This window comes from Oryzias latipes, chromosome 15, assembly GCF_053564925.1.
Source record: "Oryzias latipes strain Hd-rR chromosome 15, Olatipes_Hd-rR_3.1".
NCBI lineage: Eukaryota > Metazoa > Chordata > Actinopteri > Beloniformes > Adrianichthyidae > Oryzias > Oryzias latipes.
The window spans coordinates 1833002-1855199 of record NC_136251.1 but is presented as its reverse complement, the minus strand read 5'-3'; the positions used below and the strand labels follow the sequence as shown (position 1 = coordinate 1855199).

Sequence of the window (22198 nt, the reverse complement as noted above, 5' to 3'; positions counted from 1 at the left end):
TTTGAGGACAACCATTATGCTGATGTGGCCCTCGGTTAAAATGAGTTTGACACTCCTGTTCTAGAGTGAAGATCATAAAGTAAAGCTCTCAAAAAGAAAACATAGCTTTCTTCTGTCTCTGGCAATTGAGCGTGACAGAAAGTGTCTGCCTCTTTGTATACAATGAGCCAGCTTTAGGGCAGCCAGACACCAACAAGTTTTCTCCTGAGCAACGACCTGAGTCTAAAAGTGAAGCCATTGGGCTGCTTTTCTCTGTGAGCTCAACTTACCATATCTGGGCCAAAATTGGGGGTGATAACCCTGATTGAAGGAAAAAGTTCCTAGCTTGATCACCTGACAGAAACAGAGAGGAGGAGACAATATTGAAAAAAAACAGTCAAATAAAGTCGCTGTGTGGATGCTCAGGGCAAAAACTCCCACTTCATGTTTTACCCCGAGCATCCGTACAGGATGATAGAGGATTAGAGTGTCACCTGTGATGAAGCCCCCAGCAGAGGGGGAGAGGCCGTGGAACTGCTGGTCATGTTTGGCTCTCTCATCCACGGAGATTGTGAACACATCTGGTCCTGATGCAAATAACAGAAGCACATTCATTTTCACACACATGAATGAACCATCAACAAAAAACTCGTCAAACATTTTAAACTGAGACATAATACTTTCATGTGTGGAATGAATAACTTATAAACAAAGTGACTTTGATATATTTCCTCTCTATTTTTAGATAAACACTTAGCGTTCTTCTTCCATCAGTGACTTTCCTCCGTCAACTGAAAAAGCACAGCATCGAATTCTCTGTCGTGTGTTTTACTAATTTAAAATTTTATTTCCAAAACTTTTCTAAAATCACAAAATTTCAAGGAAAAACTATCGATATCGATTTAGCCATGTAATTACTTGGTATCACATGGATACCCAAATTCCTAGTATGGCCCACCCCTACCTTCCACAACAGAAACAACATAACTAACTGGATAATGATACAATAAATATTTATATTACAACTAAAACCAATAATACAATTTGCAAGGTGCATGAAGCACAAAAAATGCAAAGGTCTGTTCTGACAGTTAAGCTTTCCTTCAAGTTAGAACAAAGGAATCATTAACAGTCAGATATTCCAGTGTTTGGTCCAAGTCATCTTTAGAAAAGGAACAGCTGTTTTCTAATAATGCCTGGATTAAAAGACAAATTCAATTTCAAACTTTAATCTCGTTTGAAAAACCTGAACTAAAGTTTAAATAAAGTACAACAAAGTCAAAGAAACAAGATTCAGGTGAAGTGACCAACAGACACAAAGGACTCAAAGGAAACAATTTAATCACCAAAAATAAATACAACATTTTTGTTAAAGTCACATTTCTGATTTAGACGAAAGAAAAACTAATAAAACTTTAGCTTGTTCTCGTTTTTGTGTTGTTAAAATTAAACTTATAAACATGATGTTGGTCTTTTTTGTCTAAAATCATCAACTATTCTGTGATTATAGGCCTATTTGTTCAAAAATTACAGTTGCTCTTGCACAATCATAAAAAAATAGACCTATTTAAAAACGAAATTACCGTTTAGAAAGAATTTCATTTCATTTGTTTGTTTTTGAGGTTACATAGAACTGCACTTTAATTAACTGGAGGGAAAAGTAACTTCCTGGGTACATTTCTAACTAATTTAGTTTAAAATGATCATTACGAACTATTGCAACTTCTAGGAAAGACAGCTGCAACTTTGAATGTTTTGTCCCTCAATTATTACAAAAACCGCACGTGAGATGGTGGAGGGACTGTAAATCAATACAGACAGACAGACTTTTTTTACCTTTTTGGTTGCTGGTGGGCCATGAGATTTTTGTCAATGAAAAAGTGTACTTTGGCTCAAAAAAGGTTGAAAAACACTACTCTAAGGCAACTCAAAATATTGCCAAAAATATGTGGCGTAAGGAATCTGTCAATACAAAATGTACTCAAGACAAAGTTCTGCACAAATTAATTCTTTGAGCAGAACTTTGCAGAAGAATCATGAATACAGCATTTAGTTTTACGTTTAACATGTCTGTTGTGAATATGATTTGTCTTTGTCTTGAATACAAAATTTGTCTTGTTAACTCACTGTCAAAAATTTGTCACGGGGTCACAGGTACAGTGCCTTGTGAAAGTATTCGGCCCCTTGAACGTTTTAACCTTTGCTGTAAATTCTTGTGAAGAATCAACAAGTGGGACCCAATCATGTAGTAGAACAAATTTTATTGGACTTCTTTTACTTTTTTAACAAATAAAAAACTGAAAAATTGGACGTGCAAAATGTTTCAGCCCCTTTAAGTTGATACTCTTTAGCGCCACCTTTTGCTGTGATTCCAGCTGTAAGTCTCTTGGGGTTTGTCTCTATCAGTTTTGCACATCGTGAGACTGAACTTTTGCCATTCCTCCTTGAAAACAGCTGGAGGTCAATGAGGTTGGATGGAGGGCGTTTGTGAACAGCAGTTTTCAGTTCTTTCCACAGCTTCTCGATGGATTCAGGTCTGGACTTTGACTTGGCCATTCTAACAGTTGGATATCTGTGAACCATCCGTTGTAGATTTTCTTTATGTTTTGGATCATTGTCTTGTTGGAGGACAAATCTCCATCCCAGTCTCAGGTCTTTTGCAGACTCCATCTAGTTTTCTTCCAGAATGCTCCTGTATTTGGCTCCATCCATCTTCCCATCAATTCTAACCACCCTCGCTGTCCCTGCTGAAAAAAAGCAGGGCCAAACCATGACGCTGCCACCACCATGTTTGACAGTGGGGATGGTGTGTTCAGGGTGATTAGCTGTGTTGCTTTCACGCCAAACATAATGTTTTGCATTGTTGCCAAAAAGTTGAATTTTGGTTTCATCTGACCAGAGCACCTTCTTCCACATGTTTGGTGTGTCTCCCAGGTGGCTTGTGGCAATCTTTAAAAAACACTTTTGCAGAAAAGTTCCAAGAATGAAAAAGATGTTTCTCGAAATACCAAGATCAGCCAAAGGTCTAGGCTTACCTAACTTTATATCTTACTACTGGGCAGCAAACATTAGTAAGATACCATATTGGATTTCCACATGGGGTGGTAGTGTCCAGCTTGGGCTAAAATGGAGGTGAACAGCATTTCAGCAGTTGGTCTGGTTTCAATTGTGACTTCCCCAATCCCTATAATTTTACATCCCCAGATTCTTAATCCAGTTTTAAAACGTTCCCTAAAAATCTGGTTTCAGTTTAGAAAGCACTTTGGCTTTACTCGTCTTTTCTCTTTTTCTCTCATAGTTAATAATCCCCTTTTCCCACCATCTCATATCGATTGTAGGGCTGAAACGATTCCTCGAGTTACTCAATTACAAAAATTCCTCGAAGGGAAAAACTCTGCCTCCAAGCCTCGTTAAATTCCTATGACGCGCACTATACGCGCGGCGCAGGGATTTGATTGTGTCACACGGACCGTTTATTCACACGGACCTTTTGAATTTAGTTGGCGCGATGGCAGAGAATAGATCTATAAAAAAACGGCAAAAATTGTCTAAAGTGTGGGATCATTACACACTTAATAAAGAAGAGAAAAAGGTGCAGTGTCTCTACTGCAAAATAGAGCTGGCATACCACAACAGCACATCTTCCATGATTCAGCATCTGAACAGAAGACATCCCCTCTATGCTGTTTCACCAACCATCGCTGAAACAAGGTAAGTTAACGTAGTCTAAGCCTATTGATGTTCGCTGATTTCGATCCCATACTGCATTTGTAGCGATGTCGTGATGCGGTTTGACTAGATATGATGTTTAACTCTGATGACGTTTTAAAGTAGTAAACGTAACTATCACGTTCAATTGCAAGAGAGTATAGCCTAAAAAAAGAACCCCTTCACACAAACACACGCACGCACGCACGCACACACACGTCAGACCAATTGCAGCAATGCATCACATATGCTTAAACTTTTATGTAGCCACGCAACAATAATTTCAGCATGCATTCACTATAAACACCGGGACGTGATGGAGGGACAAATATTGTATTGCAGTCTTTGCGAGACCTTGTTTGTATGTCACGTCTGCCAAATAGTTACAGACAACAACAAAAAATGTAACTCCCCAGCCTGTTGGTTTTTAATAAAGACTTGGAGTACTCATTTTTCAGTTAAAACGCTCGGAACAAAAAGTGCGTCAGCATTTACTGCGTGTTCAACAGCAACATTACAGCTCTTCTTCAGCGTTAAACTACCAGAATAGATTATGCTTAGAGCTCCGCCTAGTGGTTATATTATAACATTATAAAGGACAAATTCACGTATGAGATGTCTTTATAACTCACTTGCATACTATAACTTATAGTATATGTAATATGTATAACTTATAACAGCTTTAACTGAAATAGACACAAGTTTAATATAACTATTCTGTTAAGTGTATTTTTTCCAACACGGCCTGCTTCTCCAAATCGACTCGTACTTTTGGGGAGAACATTATAATCAGCCTAATGGTAAATGCTGCAGGTGTAGAAATCTACATAAAACACATGTTTACTTTGATATCAGGGTTAGAATACAGCATGAAAGCTGTTGTGCATATTCATAACTTAAATTGCTTTTCCTCTTTTTCTCCCTCTCAGCTCTTCACAACGGAGTATGGACAGCTTTGTTCGCCCAGCTCAGTCATGCACTGTTCAAGAGGCCGCCATTTTTACAGAGAGCATTTTGAACATGCTTGTGACGGATATGAGGCCACTGTCCATGGTGGAGGACAAGGGATTTAGACACATGATCTCAACTTTCAATTCTAAATACAGCCTGCCATCAAGAATAATATTTCACACAACTGATGGAGAAGAAACACAAAGACATTACAGATAAATTGAAAGCTGTCCTAAAGCAAACAGAGTGTGTTGCCCTGACAACTGACATTTGGACCAGTGTGGCAACAGAGGCCTACCTGGGGGTGACATGTACACATTGTTCTATAATTGTTGGCAATGTCAACTTGGCACTTAACTTTTGGAGCCAAACTTTTGGACTTGGAAATAAATACCTCTGTTGAGAAATAATAGCTTAATGTTTTTTCATTTTACAGCCACATCATTTTTGTTATACATTATTTGTTTTGGTTGTTCAAAAACACACACAAATAGTTTTATCCGATTACTCGATCGATTAAGTGCTAGATTAATCGATTACAAAAAGAATCGATAGCTGCAGCCCTAATCGATTGTGCATTACAGATCAAAAGATTCCGGTTACGGGTTACGGGCAGGGCGCGTGGCGTGTCTCTCTGCGGATACAACTATCTTCAAATTACTTAAAAAGTTGATTTTCTCCAATAAAGAGAGCTGACCATGGCCCCTAAGAAAACCCAGGAATACGAAGACCTCAAAAAAACTCTTGATGATATTCAAGCTACGATGAAAAGCTTTATGGACCAAGTGTCCGCTAAGCTAACGCCACTTTGGGAAATGATGGAAGAGTTCCGAAGATTTCGGGCTCAAAACGAGCAACGAGAAAACCGGGTCGACATTCTGGAGAAAACACTGGACGATGAGGAACAACAAGTAAGGATGAATAATGTCATTCTCACTGGGGTACCAGGGCTCCAGACTGCGAGCAATTGGTCGCATTTTGCGACCAAAATTTGAGAGTGTGCGACTGAATTTTACATCCAGTCGCACATGTGCGACCAGTAAATTTGCCTCCCCCACCCTTCGTATTTTTTTATACATTAAACGTGGAAGGGGCACGTCAATGATCAATGAAATAATCAATGAGACGCAAACGCACACGCACGCAGGCAGACACACACACTAGCGCACATACTCATGAAACGCGAGCACACACTCGCGTGATGCCTGTGTGTGAGGCGGCCACTGCGTGTGAGAAGAATAGGGAAAGCCACTGTGAGTGGCTAAAATGCGTGTAGGGGGAGGGGCCTAGAGCTGACCAACCAATCACAGTGGGGTATATGATTCTTGGGGGCGTGACAATGACAGGGTTTGAAAGCAGGACACCTGACAGCGCCCTCCCCGGACCACATGAAGGAGTTCCTTACTTTCCTTTAGAACGTATCTTTTCGCTCGTAATTTTCTAAATACATACAGTCCGTGCTGAACTTTTCTCTGGGCCGCACAGACCCGGAGGAAGGTTTAGGTTTTGGTTACGGTTACGGCGGCGCATCAAACGGGTTACGGCAGCACACCGCTCCCGCGGGAGTCGGGTCAGCTGAGGAGAATAAATGTCCCACACGTACATGCGTGACAGCTAACGGGGCTTGAACTTTAAACACGCTCGAGCAAAAACAACATTAGTTTTAGACACACTGAAAATACGTGTGGAAAATGCAACGATAGACGTTTTTTAAATGAACCAGCACCTCGCCTGGAAATGGAGTTGTCCTTAACATTCAGTTTAGTTTTAATATTCTTCTCCACCTTAGTATGATCTGTGTTATTATATATTTTATGATTATTTAAGGTTTTGTAATGTATGTAGCCTTTTTTAATGAATTGGTATTTTAAATTATTTTGATTAATCCCTCCACTACAAAAACCATCAGGACACATCTCCCATAATGCATTGTTTTGTAGTCTGTAGGGCAGCTTTCAGTCAGTTCAGTTTCCAGCTGTGTCCGGGTAGGTTTGCCCCTTGCTCCCACCCCTTTCTCCTGAAATTTTTGTGATGATTGACAGTTAATGTTGGAGCAAAAACAAAAATATATGTCACACACCAGGTGATCTGCGCAGCGTTGAATCCACCTGGGTGATTTCAAACACGCTTATTGTGCATCTTGGCTGCACCTATTTGGTGTCACAAAGATAAATTTCCATCAGTTTTCTTAACTATTTGTACTGTCATGACAGCGATGCTTTTGTCAGTTTACCTTCTTGGTGCATCTTCAAAAGTGCAGATTAAAATGTGACACTGAATTTGAAACAGCACATTGTAATTTCTGCATCTATTATTAAAGTATTTATTAGTAATACAGTGGAAATTAGAAGATTTGGTTAGAATTTTGATTTACGGTATGCGCCCCTAAATTTTCTAGTTGTGCCCCTAAAATTTTCAGTTAGGGGCCACTGTGCTCCTAGTGAAAAAAGTTAGTCTGGAGCCCTGGGTACCAATCAAAACTCAAGCGAAGCTGACAGCAGGAGCTAGCACTGCTAATGCTAGCGCTAGCGTAGCTAGCAGTGAACCGGCGAGCGGTGCAGAGTCTCTGGAACAGCAAATACATTCATTTCTCACATCTAAAGGGATTTCCCTGGATCTCAATACCATCGAAACCTGCCACCTGCTCCCCAGGAGAAAGGAGACGGATAAACCAGCGATCCTCATCAGGTTTGTGAATCACAAACACAAGCTAGCTCTGATGAATCAACGCAAAAATCTCAGAGGATCTGCTGTTTATCTGATCGACCATCTGACCAGAAGGAATGCTGAAATCTCCAAACATGCCAGGCTTCTCAGGAAGCAGAAGCAGATTGAGAACACTTGGGTTAAAGGCTGCAGGATTTACGTCCAACCGCTCAGTCCACCGGACCGGTCTAAGGTTCTGGTTGTTAACACCATGAAAGACTTTGAGAAGTGCTTGATTACGGTTGTCTGAAACAACATGCAGTAATAAATCAAAGAGCTAAATAATTTCAAGAAATATGACACCTGGATTCCTATCTTTCTCCATACGTCTGACGTCACCTGAATAACACCAAAACTCTGACATGCAGACAACTTGACCTCAACTCTTAGGCGCCGCTGATATCAGCTGAAGAAGGATATGGACCTGAATCTAATGTCTGCAGACATAATATCGAAGAGAACTATTAACTCTGTTTTGAACCCAGAAGATCAGCTGTTATTCAGCAGAAGAAGAGATGCCAACCTTGGACAATCGACAGATTATGGACCCTTTTATTTTTTCCCTTACAGTATTACTTTAATATATAAAAATATATATATAAAAAAAGTAAAATAAATGATTAATCACTTATTGAAAATTGTTAATTTGATTGACTTTTAATGATATTACTTCACTTGCTCCAAAAATTCATAAATTGATTCAAAAATCTTTCCTAATGTAGCATAATTTTGCACGTTTTTAACTTTTGATACTTGATGAAATTTTGCTACGAAAATTCCTGAAACAGTGTTGTGTCTACTTTACTGATATAGTATTATGTTTTAATCATATGAATGACTTTTATCAGTAACATAATCTGCATATATTTCAGATGACTGATCTGCATTTGTCATGTTGATTTCTAAAATAGTTATTTTTTACATAATAATTAAGCAATTCATCTTTGTAATGTGCTTTATCGATACCTTATGATTTTTAATTCTGTCTGATAAAAACTGGGAACCGGATGTTGATAAATCATGTAATAAAATGGTTATAGTATAACGGGTTGGGATTATATAAGTTTGCTTCCTTCCACTCCCTTTCAAGCAATATTTATTAATATGTCTAATTATCATACATTTGATTAGTTACTTTATGAATGTATAACTGATGATTATATTGCTTTAGTGTATTATTTCTACTTAATTGCTTGAAATAAACCATTTCAAATCAAATCAAATCAGATGTGGCACAAAAATGTGCTGGTATTTTTGAAGGACCTTTATTCCAAAAGAAATCTAATGTCCTGTGAATCACTACATGAAAAATACAATATTCCCAGATCCCACCTTTTCAGATTCCTCCAACTCAGAAGTTTTGTTAATAAAGACTTTGATCCATCAGAAGCTTGCCACATTGACACCATGGACGACTTACTTGCTTTAAACCCTCATACAAAGGGGAACATATCTAAAATGTATAACAAGATCCAGGATATCAAACCACTTTCAGCTCAGTGGCCTTGTGGTTAGAGTGTCCGCCCTGTAACTGGAAAGTCGTGGGTTCCAACCCCGGCCGAGTCATACCACAGACAGAGTGATCATGGACTCTTGGCTGCATCTCTGATCCGTCTTCTCCTTGTTTGAGCTGAAAGTTTAGACGAACGGCCAGATCTTTGTAGATAGTAGTGGTCTGACACTCCTTCCATTTCAATATTATCATTTGCACAGTGCTCCTCAGGATGTTTAAAGCTTTGGAAATCCTTCTGTATCTAAATCCAGCTTTAAACGTCTCCACTACAGCATCTCAGATCTGTTCCTCTTTCTTCATGATGCTTTCTGTGCTTTAAACCGACCTCAAACTGAAAAGGCTAATAAAGTGTTTGTACAATCTGTTTTTCAATATTTTTGCATTTAAAACTATGTGTTTTAAACACCTGGACACCACTGTGAACTCTGATCTAGGCACTGTTTGGAAAGAAAAGCTCAGGTATATCATTAAAATTTTGAAAACCTTTCTGTGTGCCATCTTTCGTAAATATATCATGTGTTGAACCTTTCCTGCATTACTTTTTTTCTTTATGACCATGCTCAGAAAATGCAAGGGGAGGTCCTCTCTAGGGCCGACAGCGGATCTTCCTTTGGTTGTTCACTTTCCCGTTTGGACCCTCAGAGCCTCCAGAGTGGGTTAATAAAAAATCATTCACCGTTCTTCTGGGGGAAACCTTCTTTTATTACAGTTCTCCTTCACTCCGTATATCAAACATAAACACACACCCCCAACACACTTTTGCTGCTCTCCCTCTTGCCCTACACGCACCGCTCTCCTCTCCTTCAGCTCTCGCTCCTCTTTCTTATACATGCGGCGTTGTTTCAGCACATACATATCCTCATTCTAAAACACGTATCAATGTAGGCACATGCGGCTTCTAGACAGGTGTGGCTTATGTATGTATGAAATGTTCTATCCTTTAAAAATGTAATGGGTGCGGCTTATAATCAGGTGCGCTCTTTAGTGCAGAAATGACGGTAGATTTTAAACTAAATTCACACAATTGTATATAAAAATTAACTTTAAATAAAAAAATTAGCTTGCTAACTTAATATTTAATGGTAAATGTAACATATATAAATACATAAATACATGACCAAAATTTTGTCATAATTTTCAGTTTTTCAATTAAACTGTCCCACTACTTCTTTTTTTTTTTTTTTTTTTTTAACTTGTCCTGTCCAACAGCTAGGCAGGCAGATGAGAGCTGAGGGCCTCTTGTGTTGGACATATTTTACTTTAATAAGAGGGGTTATTAATCTTCAGACAAACCAAAGGTATGACTGAATAAACCCCTTTTGTAATTGAGGCCATGAGAGGGATGTTAGAGAGGGGGGGGGGGGGTGATAGTGAGGGGGGGGTAAGACCATGAAGCAGCATAGAGCAGACAGGTTTACTAGTTCTTTATCATTACGGTACGGTTCAAATGTAGTACAAAAAGGGTGGGGCCTGTCCACACACACTCAAATGTTATCAACACACCTGCTGGCTGCAAAAATGTCCACATGTCAACATGTACACAAAATAGATAGTGTTCACAAACGCATACTTATGCCTTTAAACCAACTAGTGTGAAATCTTTCATTCATTCAATCATGCAAACTATTAGTGCAAAGGTGAGCTAACACCTGTGCTCAGGTGAGTGTTTATGTTCTTCTAAAATGGATGGTGGAATGTGAAAAGAAGGAGGAGGAGCGCCCAGCCACCCCCACACCCAGACCCCCGCCGCAGCAGCAGCGGCAGCCGGAATCCCCCCAACGCCACACGGGAACAGACAGGGAACAACCGCCCCCCGGGCGACCAAGACCGCCACCCAGGCCAGGGCCAGCAGGACTGCCGCGAGGCCCCCAGAGCCAGAGAGCAGGGAGGCGCGGAGGGAAAGAGAGCGCCGCCCCAGCCCAACCAAGAAAGCAGCCCCCCGCCGCGCCGGGAGAGCACAACGCAGGGCCCCACCGGAGAAGGACGCCCACAGCCCCAGACGAGCACCCCACCACCACCCAGGAGTTCCGGGCATCCCCCCGCCCCAACCCCAGGTACGAGCCAGGACCCCCCAAGGGAGACCCGCTCCGCACTCCAGGCAGCCACCCGCCCGGCCCACGGTTGGTCCAAGGAGGAGCAAGGCAGGGGGCCGCCGCCCCCGCCCAGGAGGGGGGAACCCCGGGGAAAAAAAGGGGGCCCACAATGGGTGTTGTAAATATGGCCCGACCAGGCTCGGCCACTGTTGGAAGTTAGGCGGGGCCCAGCGCTCAGGGGCAAGGACCAGGACCCACCCCCCAGGGACACGAACACCCCCGGCTCAGGTGTAATGTGAACCCCCCCCACCGTGCGGAGAGAGCACCGCCGGGCCCAGGAAGACGGCACCCAGGGGACACGGCCGCCGTCGCCAAGGGGCCCGCACCCCCCACCAGGGAAGGGGTAGGGGACAGATGGACCCAGGTCCCACCTTCCTTGCAAAATGTGTGTGCGTGTATGTGTGTTTGACAGGGTGTGTGTGTGCATGTATGTGTGTTTATGTTGGAATGTATATATTGAAGGGGGAGGGGTGTGTGTACTAAGGGAGGTGCAGTTAAAATTGGCGAGTAGGGTACTAAGGGGACATCTCCTGATTACTCACAGTGATGTCCCCTCACCCTCCCCACCAAGGGGCCCTAAATGTCTAAGGTGCGGTCAAAATTGGCGGGTAGGGTGCTAAGAGGACATCTGCTGCTTGCTGGCAGTGATGTCCAAGCACCCCCCCTACCAAGGACCCTACATGTCTAAGGTGCAAATTAAACCGAAAGAGGGGGGGCCCACTCCATATGGCAACCATAGGAGGGGGGCCACTGCCAAGTAGCTCCCCCCCAAGGCGCATCGCAGGCTAGACCCCCCACCCCTTCACCCTAATATGAGGCTATATGAGGAAGGGGTAAGTTGGGGACAGCTGGTAGACTGTCCCCCAGTGGTCAAACAGCTGTCCCCCAGCCCCCCCCCCAGCAAAAGGGCCAGGCCCACCCAGCCCAGGGGCCCCACCCCCGGAGGCGCCGACACCCCAGGCCCGGCCCCACCCACCCCACACAGAGAGAGGGGAGACAGAAAGCGTCGCCCCCCCGGAGCAAGCCCAGGCCCCCACCCCCAAACGCCGGCCCTAGAAGAGCTCTGGTCAGGCCTTGACGGGACCGAGGCAGCCAACCGGCCGAGGCAACCACCGATTGCCTCAGCGGAGACCCCGACCCGTCAGCCCCCCCGCCCCGTACCAATAATGCCCCCCCTCCCCCCCAGAACGCCCCCCCACAGGACAGGGCCGACAAGCCCCCCACCCCGCCCCACCCCAGACCCCGCAGCCGAAGCGGATGACACCCAGAGCGACCGGGGGCCCCGAGAGGGTTGTCCCGTCCCATCCCAGAGCCAGGGAAGGGCCGATCCCAGCCCCAGGTGCAGATGGGCAGCCCATCCAGCGCCGCTGGGCCCCCCCCCGAGCAGGGCCCCCCGCCAACCCCCCCCAGCACAGGCAAAGGGACCACCCCCCCAAGCCAAGCCAGAGGACCACGCAGCGCCCCAGCCCGCCCCACCCAGGCACCGGACCCGACCCCCCGACCAACGGAGCCCCCACCGCCCCCGCCAGGCAGACCCCGACCCCCACCCCAAACCACGGCAGAAGGGCAAGGAGCAGCGACGACCAAGCCCCCCACCCCGTAAGTCATGGAGTCAACCACAGGAGACCAGAGAGACTGAATTCTTTCAAAGTTACTTGAACTTTGGGCTGACATTTTTTCCAAGCTGATATGATCAAACAGCAGATTTCTGTGTTGACTTATGTTTATATTTTTCTTGTCCCACTACTTCTTACCAAAAGTATTCTCTCAGCTAGGCCTGCACTATTGAATTACATATCTACCATAAATTGAAAGGGCGTAAAGACAACTAAGCGGGCATATTTAGGAACTGAGTGATTGAACCTTATAACCGCGCAGGCGCAATCCTAACTGAGCAGTGATCTTGCGCGGTCAATTCCTTTTTGCGCGCTCATCTTTACGCTCAGTGTTAAGGGGGCGTTTTTGTCACTTGTGGGGCAGGAACCTTTCTGGTTGATCTGATTGGCCGAAATTTGCATGTCTTATCGGCGAGGCAGAGGGGCGGGACTTTCATTTTTCAGTGCAGGGGGTGTTAACAGGCGGCTCTTGAGCTGCATGCGGCTTTTTGCCTTTTATCATATTTTCTATATACAGTACTTTCACAACCATAAGGTGAAAGTCTTACATTTTCTCCAAAATGTACAGAGCGGCCCTTAATGTGTTGTTGTGTGACTTCAGTAAAGAGGATCTAGGAGAGAACAGCATGATGACGGTACGGAGAGAGGTGAGGACGTGAAAGAAGACCCAGAGTACAAAGGAAGGTCCATAAAGAGATGGAGGACAGAGTCTGGTATGGATGAACTGGACTGGCCTCCACAGAGTCCTGACCCGAACCCAGTAGAACACCTTTGAGATGAATTTAAGCGGAGACTGAGAGCCAGGCCTTCTCCACCAACATCAGTGTGTGACCTAGCCAATCTGCTTTTGGAAGAATGGTGAAAAATTCCCATAAAAACACTCCTCAACCTTGTGGACAGCCTTCCCAGAAGAGTTGAAGCTCTAATAGCTGCAAAAGGTGGATCCACATCATACTGAACTCTATGGGTTAGGAATAGAATTGAACTTTAATTCATATGTGAGTCAAGGCAAGTTAGCCAGTACAAATGATAATTCAGTGTATATAGACATGCACAGACACACTCGGGAACAGACGCAAACATAAGAAAAAACACACACAACCATGTTAACAGACAAATACATGCCCCAAAATACAATGGTGCACAAACCTGTGAATGTGGTTGGGAACTGCGCCATACTTCGCTCAGTCTTTCGCCACAATAGGAGACCTGAAAAAGACAGAAAAGCATTTCAAACATGTACAAAATCTTGTCAGATATCAAACTGGGTTTTGTTTCAAATAAGATTAAATTAGAGCTGTCCATTCATGTTCACATTTTTACTGTAAAACCTTTTTGATTTTAACAAGGTTTTCCCTTGGCTTCTGCAGTATTAAGGTAATGCCGTACACAATCGGTGTCTAATAATAGACACTGTATCATTTTCAATCCTGTCATAACAAAATGGACTTTTTAAAGAGATGATTTTCACAAAAAATTTTTTAAACAAAATGAATTTAATACCTAATGTTTATGCTATGTTCATTGGCAATAATTGTTGTTCAAATTTTCACTTGTAAATAAATATTTTACTGTGAAATAATCTACTGGAGAGTATCTTCATGTATATCCAGGGCTCGCACACTGCGACCATTTAGTCGCATTTTGCGACCAAAATTTGAGAGTGTGCGACTGAATTTTACATCCAGTCGCACATGTGCGACCAGTAAATTTGCCTCCCCCACCCACCATAGTTTTTATACATTAAACGTGGAAGGGGCAAGTCAATGATCAATGAAATAATCAATGAGACGCGAGCGCACACGCACGCAAACACACACACAAACCCGCACACATACTCATGAGACGAGAGCACACACTCGCGTAAGTGGCTAAAATGCGTGTAGGGGGAGGGGCCTAGAGATAATCGAGCGCGCGTAAACATCTGTGGGAAGGAAACGGAGACAAATATCACAACCTGATATGTGCGTCTGAGCTAAGAGCAAGCGAACCATTGATTCGTTCTTCCGACCTGCGGCTAGTGTACCAGTGCCAGAGTCTACAGCAGGGGTCTCAAACTCGCGGCCCGCGGGCTATTTGTGGCCCCCACCTTGAAATGAAAGTTTAATTTTAATGCGTCCTGCCAGTTTCTTCTCCGACACCTCTGCCTTTTCATTGTCGTGTGCGGAGCTGACAAACCAACCAATCACAGTGGGGTATATGACTCTTGGGGGGCGTGACAATGACAGGGCTTAAAGGCCGGAAACCTGACAGCCCCTTCCCCAGACCACATGAAGGAGTTCCTTCCTTTCCTTTTTAGAACGTATCTATTCGCTCGTAATTTTCTAAATGCATGCAGTCCGTGCTGAACTTTTCTCTGGGCCGCACAGACCCGGAGGTTACGGGGGTTACGGTTAAGCGCGCGGCGTCGCATCCCCCCAACCAAACGGTTTATGCACGGCTGTTACAGCAGCACACCGCTCCCGCGGGAGTCGGGTCAGCTGAGGAGAATAAATGTCCCACACCTACATACGTGACAGCTAACGGGGCTTGAACTTTAAACACGTGTGAGCAACAACACGGTTTAGTCCGAGACGCACTTAAAACACGTGGTGAAAATGCAACGATAGAAATGTTTGAGATGAACCAGCGACTCGCCTGGATCATTGGGGAGACCAGGCCGGGGGGGGGGGGGGTGATTGCGAATCTGCAGCGAGACTGAAGGAGAACAGGAAGTTGGAGTTCAGTTTAGTTCAATTTAGTTTTAATATTCCTCTCCCCCTTAGTATGATCTGTGTTATTATATATTTTATATTTATTTGAATGTTTTGTAATGGATGTAGCCTATTTTTAATCAATTGGTATTTTAAATTGTTTCAATTTCTCACTTAACTACAAAAACCATCAGGACACATGTCCCATAATGCATTGTTTTGTAGTCATAGGGCAGCTTTCAGTCAGTTTAGTACTAAATTTCCAGCTGCATTCGGTAGGTTGGGGCCTTGCTGCCCCCACCCCTTTCTCCTGATATTTTGTGATGATTGACAGGTGATGTTGGAGCAAAAACAAAAATATATGTCACACACCAGGGGCCTGTTTCAGAAAGGAGGTTAAGTGTAAACTCTGAGTGCATTAACCCTGAAATCAGGGAAACCCTGGGTTTTCTGTTTCAGAATGGGAGGTTTGTTAAACCAGAGAAAGCAGAGTAAGTCAAACCCGTTTCTGAAAGAGAGGTAACTTATACTCGGAGTCAGTGTCCATGGTTACTTACGCTGTGAAACTAACCTGGTGGGGAGCAGGTTTTATTCACTAAACTCAAGGTTTCTGCCGGTCCCCTCCAGTTTTTAAAGACGAAGCGGTATTTTTCGCTTTAACCTTCATTGCCCAAATTTCCGTCACACAGAGACGGTCTAAGTAACAAGAATGGCTTGTTCTTTTTTGGAGGACCCAATAGACAAGGAGGCTGCATTAATTCGTAGAGAATTATATTTACCTCGTACGAGGATTTTGAGAAGACTCAATATTTTGTCATTGCTCCATACGTTTTTGTTTGAGTTTTACCGTTTTTCGTTGCAGTCAATTACATATATACAATGAAAACAACATTAGATATGTATTGCTATGTAGATGTTTCATATGTCAAATATTGTCAACAAAGCCTACATGGCGTAAATGGCGTATACTTATATAGCGCCTTTCTTCCTACAAGGACAAAGCGCTTTACAGTCACAGACCCATTCACCCAGTCACACACACATTCACACACACAGTCACACACTGGTGGTCGCTCCGCTGCCAAACACAGGCGCCCGCCTACCACCAGAGGCAAGGTGGGGTTCAGTGTCTTGCCCAAGGACACTTCGACTCATGGGCGTGCAAGGCGGGAATCGAACCTGCAACCTTACGATCATGGGACGACCGCCCTACCGCTGCACCACGGCCGCCCCAACATCCATGACATGCTCAAATTTGACCTGATTGAATTGTGTTTTTATACTTCATTTTTAGCTGCTGCCATGTTCTTTTAATTCCTGCAGGATTGCATCTACATGGAAATGAAATCAGGGACATTGAATTAGATTAATGTAACAATTACTTTTTGGAAACACAATTTGCTAGCACTGCTTACTTTCTTAATCCCATATAAACCTATACCACTTGATCAATACAAGGGTAGTGTTGCAGCGTGTGTGTGCTGAGCGGTGTGCGAGTGCAGGTGCAGATGGGGGGGGGGGGGTGAGCACGGAGCGGAGGTGTGTGCGTGGTATATATTGTGTGTTCGGAGGACGGAGCACTTAGTTAAATAAAGAGAAGGTGTCATTCCCAGAATAACTGTTTTGGAGTCGTTCTTAATCCGCTCTGGAGGTTGAGGGTTTCCAACGGGAAGTGAACCCCGAAGGAGAATTCCCTTCGGCCCTGAAGGAAATCTCCCCTGCGCTTCTGACCACGGTCGGAAAGACGAGAGAAAAGAAAGGAGAAGTCTTCGCGCAGCGAAAGGTTCAACAGTAGACAAAAGTTCACTTTTAAAAACACAATTGCATGTATTAGGGGGGGGAGGTTAACAAAAAAGTCCTTTAAACATTATCAACATTAAATGCATTTTTCCCCCAGATTGGTTCTGTACACTATGCAGCATTTCATGCAATTACACCAGGAATAACACTTCAAAAGTACACCTAAATATCGCCATTTTTTATTTTACACCTTACGCTATTTAAAAAGTTATTACAGTCAATATTTTATAACAATGATTTAAATGCAAACTTGCGCATTAACTTGAGCAGCTATGTTTTCCCACGCTAACTGTCTCTGTTTTGCAGATGCAGCGGTGTTGCTTTTCTTCTGGAATATGTGCTCATATTCACTGTAACTCTGCAGCAGCACGTCAAGTTCAGCTGGCGAAAAATACGCAGACCTCTTTTTTTTCCACGGTTGCCATGGTGACTCGTAATATCTGCGCTCCATTGATAATGGCTTCTTATAGTCGCGGTGCGCACGCTTAACTCTGAATCAGTCCACTCAGAGTTGATTGACCTAACTCGGATCAGCTTCTCTGAAACAGAAAACTCAGAGTTGTTAATCTCCCGATTGACCAACTCAGAGTTCAAGTTTAACCTCAGAGTTGGTTGAACCTCCTTTCTGAAACAGGCCCCAGGTGATCTGAACAGCGTTGCGTCCACCTGGGTGATCTCAAACACGCTTATTGTGCTTCTTGGCTGCACTTATTTGGTGTCACCAAGATAAATTTCCATCCGTTTTTGAGCTTTTCTCTGATCTCAGGTATCTGTATCGATTGTTCTGATATCCAGTGAACATCGCCCGTTCTTTTACAGTTTACCTTCTTCTGTCAGTTTACCTTGTTGTTGCATCTTCAAAAGTGCAGATTAAAATGTGACACTGAATTTGAAACAGCACATTGTAATTTCTGCATCTATTATTAAAGTATTTATTAGTAATACAGTGGAAATTAGTAGATTTGGTTAGAATGTTGATTTACGGTATGCGCCCCTAAATTTTCTGGTTGTGCCCCTAAAATTTTCAGTTGGGGGCCACTGTGCTCCTAGTGAAAAAAGTTAGTCTGGAGCCCTGATATCGCTGCCGTGTCTCCATTTACAGCTGGAAGAGAGCACTTCTCATTAAAAGGCAAAAAAAAAAAAAATGTTTCTTTTTAAATACATTTGTAGTTCACTCTCTGTGTTAATACAAAAAGATTGAGATACTTGCTGACACATTTGAATGTTTATCAGAAGAGTTATTGAGGCTGGAAATCAGTGAATATCTTTCTAACTTAACCAAACTCACTTAGCTTTGCCACCCTTGATCCAGTTCACACATCCACAAAAACAAATTCCAGGTGACTGTAAAAAAATTCCATATACATGTGAAAATAAAAATACAATCCATTAATAGTTTATCTGTTTTCCCCCCAACAGTTAAAAAGCAGTCTTTTTGTTTTTTTCATTGTTGGTTTTAGTTTGAAAAACAGATGAAGGAATGATACACAGATTCATATGATTGGCTGAAAGTGAAAACGCCTGGTTGGCTGATGAATTTGATTGACAGATTCATTAGCCAATGATGACATTTTTTGACCAGGCACATTAGATGAGTTTCAATATTCACCATATGCATTTCTCTCACAAATAGAGATTCACAAATGAGAGGTGATTTGTAAATGCACATTCTGTAAATCGTATGATCTGTGAGTTTATATTACAATTGTTCCTCAAATTTATGTTTGTGGAACAGTTTGTGTGTTTTGTGAAACGCTTCACATGGATTTGTGAATTTATATTAAATGTTTGCATAAATGTTTATTTGTTAATCAGAGCGTTTGTATTTGTGAAACAGTTTGTGTGCATTTCTGATTATTGAGACTGAACTCCATACACACAGGTTGATGGAGATAAAGGCAGAATGAGAAAGGTTTCTGCCAGACAAATACATCTGATTAGGAGAGCTGCTAAAACACCATTATACCGGGAAAGATGAACTGTGACGTAGAAAGGGAAGACTGTCTTCTGTTCTGTTTGACGGAGATTCAGAGAGGATTTCAGGTTGGAGCACAGACTGCAGAAGGAGGGAAGAAAATGTCACGTCTTGATCGTGTTGCCAGATAAAAATAAAAAACATGGGTCTCTGATATTGTTCAGTGGGCCGGACCAAACATGGAGGCGGGCCGGATCCAGGCCGCGGAACGTAGTTTGCCCACCCCTGACGTGAACCTTCTATTTGCCCCTCCCCTAAACAACACTCGCAAGCAGAAACAGCTGCAGTTGGTCCAGACATACGTGAAGACTTATTTTCAAACAGTCTTGTTTACTGATGATGACATACAACCCTGGATGGTCCAGATGGATGAAGTAGTGGGTGGATGGCCACCATGTCCCAACAAGGCTGCAACGCCAGCAAGGAGGTGTTAGAGTCACCTTGCGTTCTGTAACAGAATCCTCTTCTTGCATGACAAAGCACCATCTCATGCTGCAAGGAATACCTCTGCATCATTGGCTGGTAATGGGCAGAAAGGGAGATAAACTGATGGCCCCCCATGACTGAGGTCCTTTGGTGTGTGTAGGCCACTACTCAGGACCTTCTTTTAAACTGTGGTTGCATCAGCAACTTTCTAAGCAGTGGTCTGCTGGAGTGGTGGAATTACAGACAGGGACAAGAAGAAACTGGACAAGCTGATCGAGAAGGCTAACTCTGTCCCTGGGTGTCCCCTGGACTCAGTGAACTCTGTAGGTGAGAGGAGGATGCTGCCCAAGCTGCCCAGCATCCAGAACAACCCCTCTCACCCTCTGTATGAGACGGTGAGGACCATGAGTAGCTCATTCAGCCGCAGACTGCTGCAACCTCAGTGCAAAAAGGAACAATACAGGAGATCCTTTTCAATTCAATTCAATTTTATTTGTATACCCCGAATTCACAACAACAGACAAACATCCTTTGTCCCAACAGCAGTAGACTGTACAATAACATGGTATAGGACTGCTTAAATTGCTGCTGTATTTACTTATTTATTTATGACGTGTACTTTTACCACCATTTTTCACCACTACTTTTGTCTTTTTCTCTTGCTATTTGTTTTCCCAACTCTTATATTTCTTGTTTGGCAGCTGTAACTAAATTTCCCTTCAGGAATCAATAAAGTCCTATCTTATCTTATCTTATCTTATCTTATCTTATCTTATCTTATCTTATCTATTCTAGCTGGACATTTTCTGCAAAAATCCAGCGTTGTACTCCTTTACATCTGACAAAAAAAAGAAGAAAATTTAACATCTGTGAGGATAGGTCTTCTCTGCAATCCTAAATACATCAGAACTGGTCAGCATCTATGTAACCATGGTAACCGGCCATCACTGATCTTTATGAGTTACGAAATGAGGAGCTGCTGTCTTTACAGGAACAGGAAAGATGAATCTCACTTCCTGAAAGTTTCAGCTGGATTTCCGGATGACAAGGGGCCTCTTGTCCTCCCAGAATGACCTCAGAAAAAGCCCGAGCACTGTAGCACGTAAAGAGATGGTGAGAGGAGCACCGGCTAGCTTAACCAACACTTACACATGCTAGGATTAGCAGAAACACTCCACGCCAGGGGGCCCTTCCGGTCTGTATCGCGCTATGGCTAGCCCAGTCCATCAATCTCCTTTCCGCCTCAAGACCACCCGAGTGCGAGTGACTACGGAGGGTGGACGTGAGCGTCATCTTACCTATGGAGTCCCGAGGCTGTGATTTATAGCGTTCAGCAGGCTAACTCCAAGAGACGGATTATTAAAATGTACCATCGTCCACTTTCCGCTGGCTCCTTAACGGCCACACGCTCAAAGACATTACTGTTTCAGAGAGCACAAAAGTCACATCTCGCTTTTACTCAATAAATCTTTTTGAAATGACCCAAACCTGCCCTTCCCGGACAGCTAGTAAGACGAGCTAACCAGTCTTGAGCTAACGTCAGCTACTAAATCCGCTCGGTCTTTCACTTCTCTTACCTCATAGTTTCATTGTCATTCACAGGATAAATGTACTCATTCCGTGTTCATATAGCCGACTGAAAATGGTATATTATCCAAAACGGCGGCAGCTCGTCTTGAAAATCCTTTTTGTGACTCCTAGTGGATCGGGATACCAACAGACACAGCGACAACTGGAAAATGGGTTAAGGCCAGATGGATCTCGCGAGATTTGATGGACTATGGATGTAAAACATCGCGGTAGTGGAGATAAACTGATTACAGCACAGTGAACGCCTCTGTTTGATGCTGTCTTCAGGATAGCAATAAAGAACCGGCTCTTTTGGCTCAGTTCGCTAGAAAGAGGCGACTCTTTCGGCTCCCAAGCAGCTCTTTAGGTTGTTTTGCTGCTTTCCTTAGTTTATTATAAACGACAGTATATAATTATTTACAAAAGTAATTATTAGTGTAAAGATTTGTATTTATCCATTTGTTTTTATTTTATGATTATGATTTATTGATTTACTCCAGATTAATTGTAAAAAAAAATTTGCTATAAAATAAAAAAAAAACAATCATTTAAAGTTTTATTTTAACTGAAAACATTTTCTGTTTTTTCCTTGCACACACTTTAAAAGTGAAACAACACAAAGCACTGCAAGCTCAGCACAAAATATAAATTATAATTTGCCAGAAGAATAGAAAGAAAATGAACAAGTAGATTTTTATTCTTAAATAAATATCTAGACAGTTTGAAAGAACATTTTTTGTTTGTTTCAATTTTGGTAGTGTTGTTTTTGCATACAAATTATATAAACTCTAACACGGTCACTCAACCCTTGGCAACAGGCATTCAAGCAGCCACTTCCAATCTAAAGTCTATGAAAACACATGTAACCCTGGGTTTTGTGCTTCCACGTTCTAACTATTGCATTCACACATACCTGCAAAAACTTTTACAGCAGTTTTCCTGGACTAAACATGCATTCAAGAATGTGCGTTCATCACTAAATTCCAGGTGTGTACAAATTGGAACATTGAGTTTTGGTGACATCTACGGACATAAAAGCACAAGAAGCCCGATACATCACTAATTCTTCGCTTAAAAACCCATTCAATTGAAAATTGTATTTTTGGTGTTTTTAAAGTCCCACTACAATTACCTTTTGACATTTTGGATTGACTGTATAAAAGAACTAG

General features: G+C 42.9%; 1 protein-coding gene across 2 annotated transcripts in view; it reads right to left on the bottom strand.

The window, feature by feature from the left end:
- Positions 1–21212, bottom strand: part of itsn1 (intersectin 1 (SH3 domain protein)) — a 116095-nt gene extending 94883 nt beyond the window's left edge. For both annotated transcript variants that reach the window (XM_023963057.2, XM_023963058.2), the window contains exons 1-4: positions 21038–21212; positions 13716–13775; positions 474–566; positions 270–333 (exon numbers count right to left, since the gene is read on the bottom strand). In XM_023963057.2, coding sequence (XP_023818825.1) covers positions 270–333; positions 474–566; positions 13716–13743 — 185 coding nt within the window. In that variant the 5' untranslated portion in view covers positions 13744–13775; positions 21038–21212. The remainder of the gene's footprint in view (positions 1–269; positions 334–473; positions 567–13715; positions 13776–21037) is intronic.
- Positions 21213–22198: the final 986 nt, after the last annotated feature.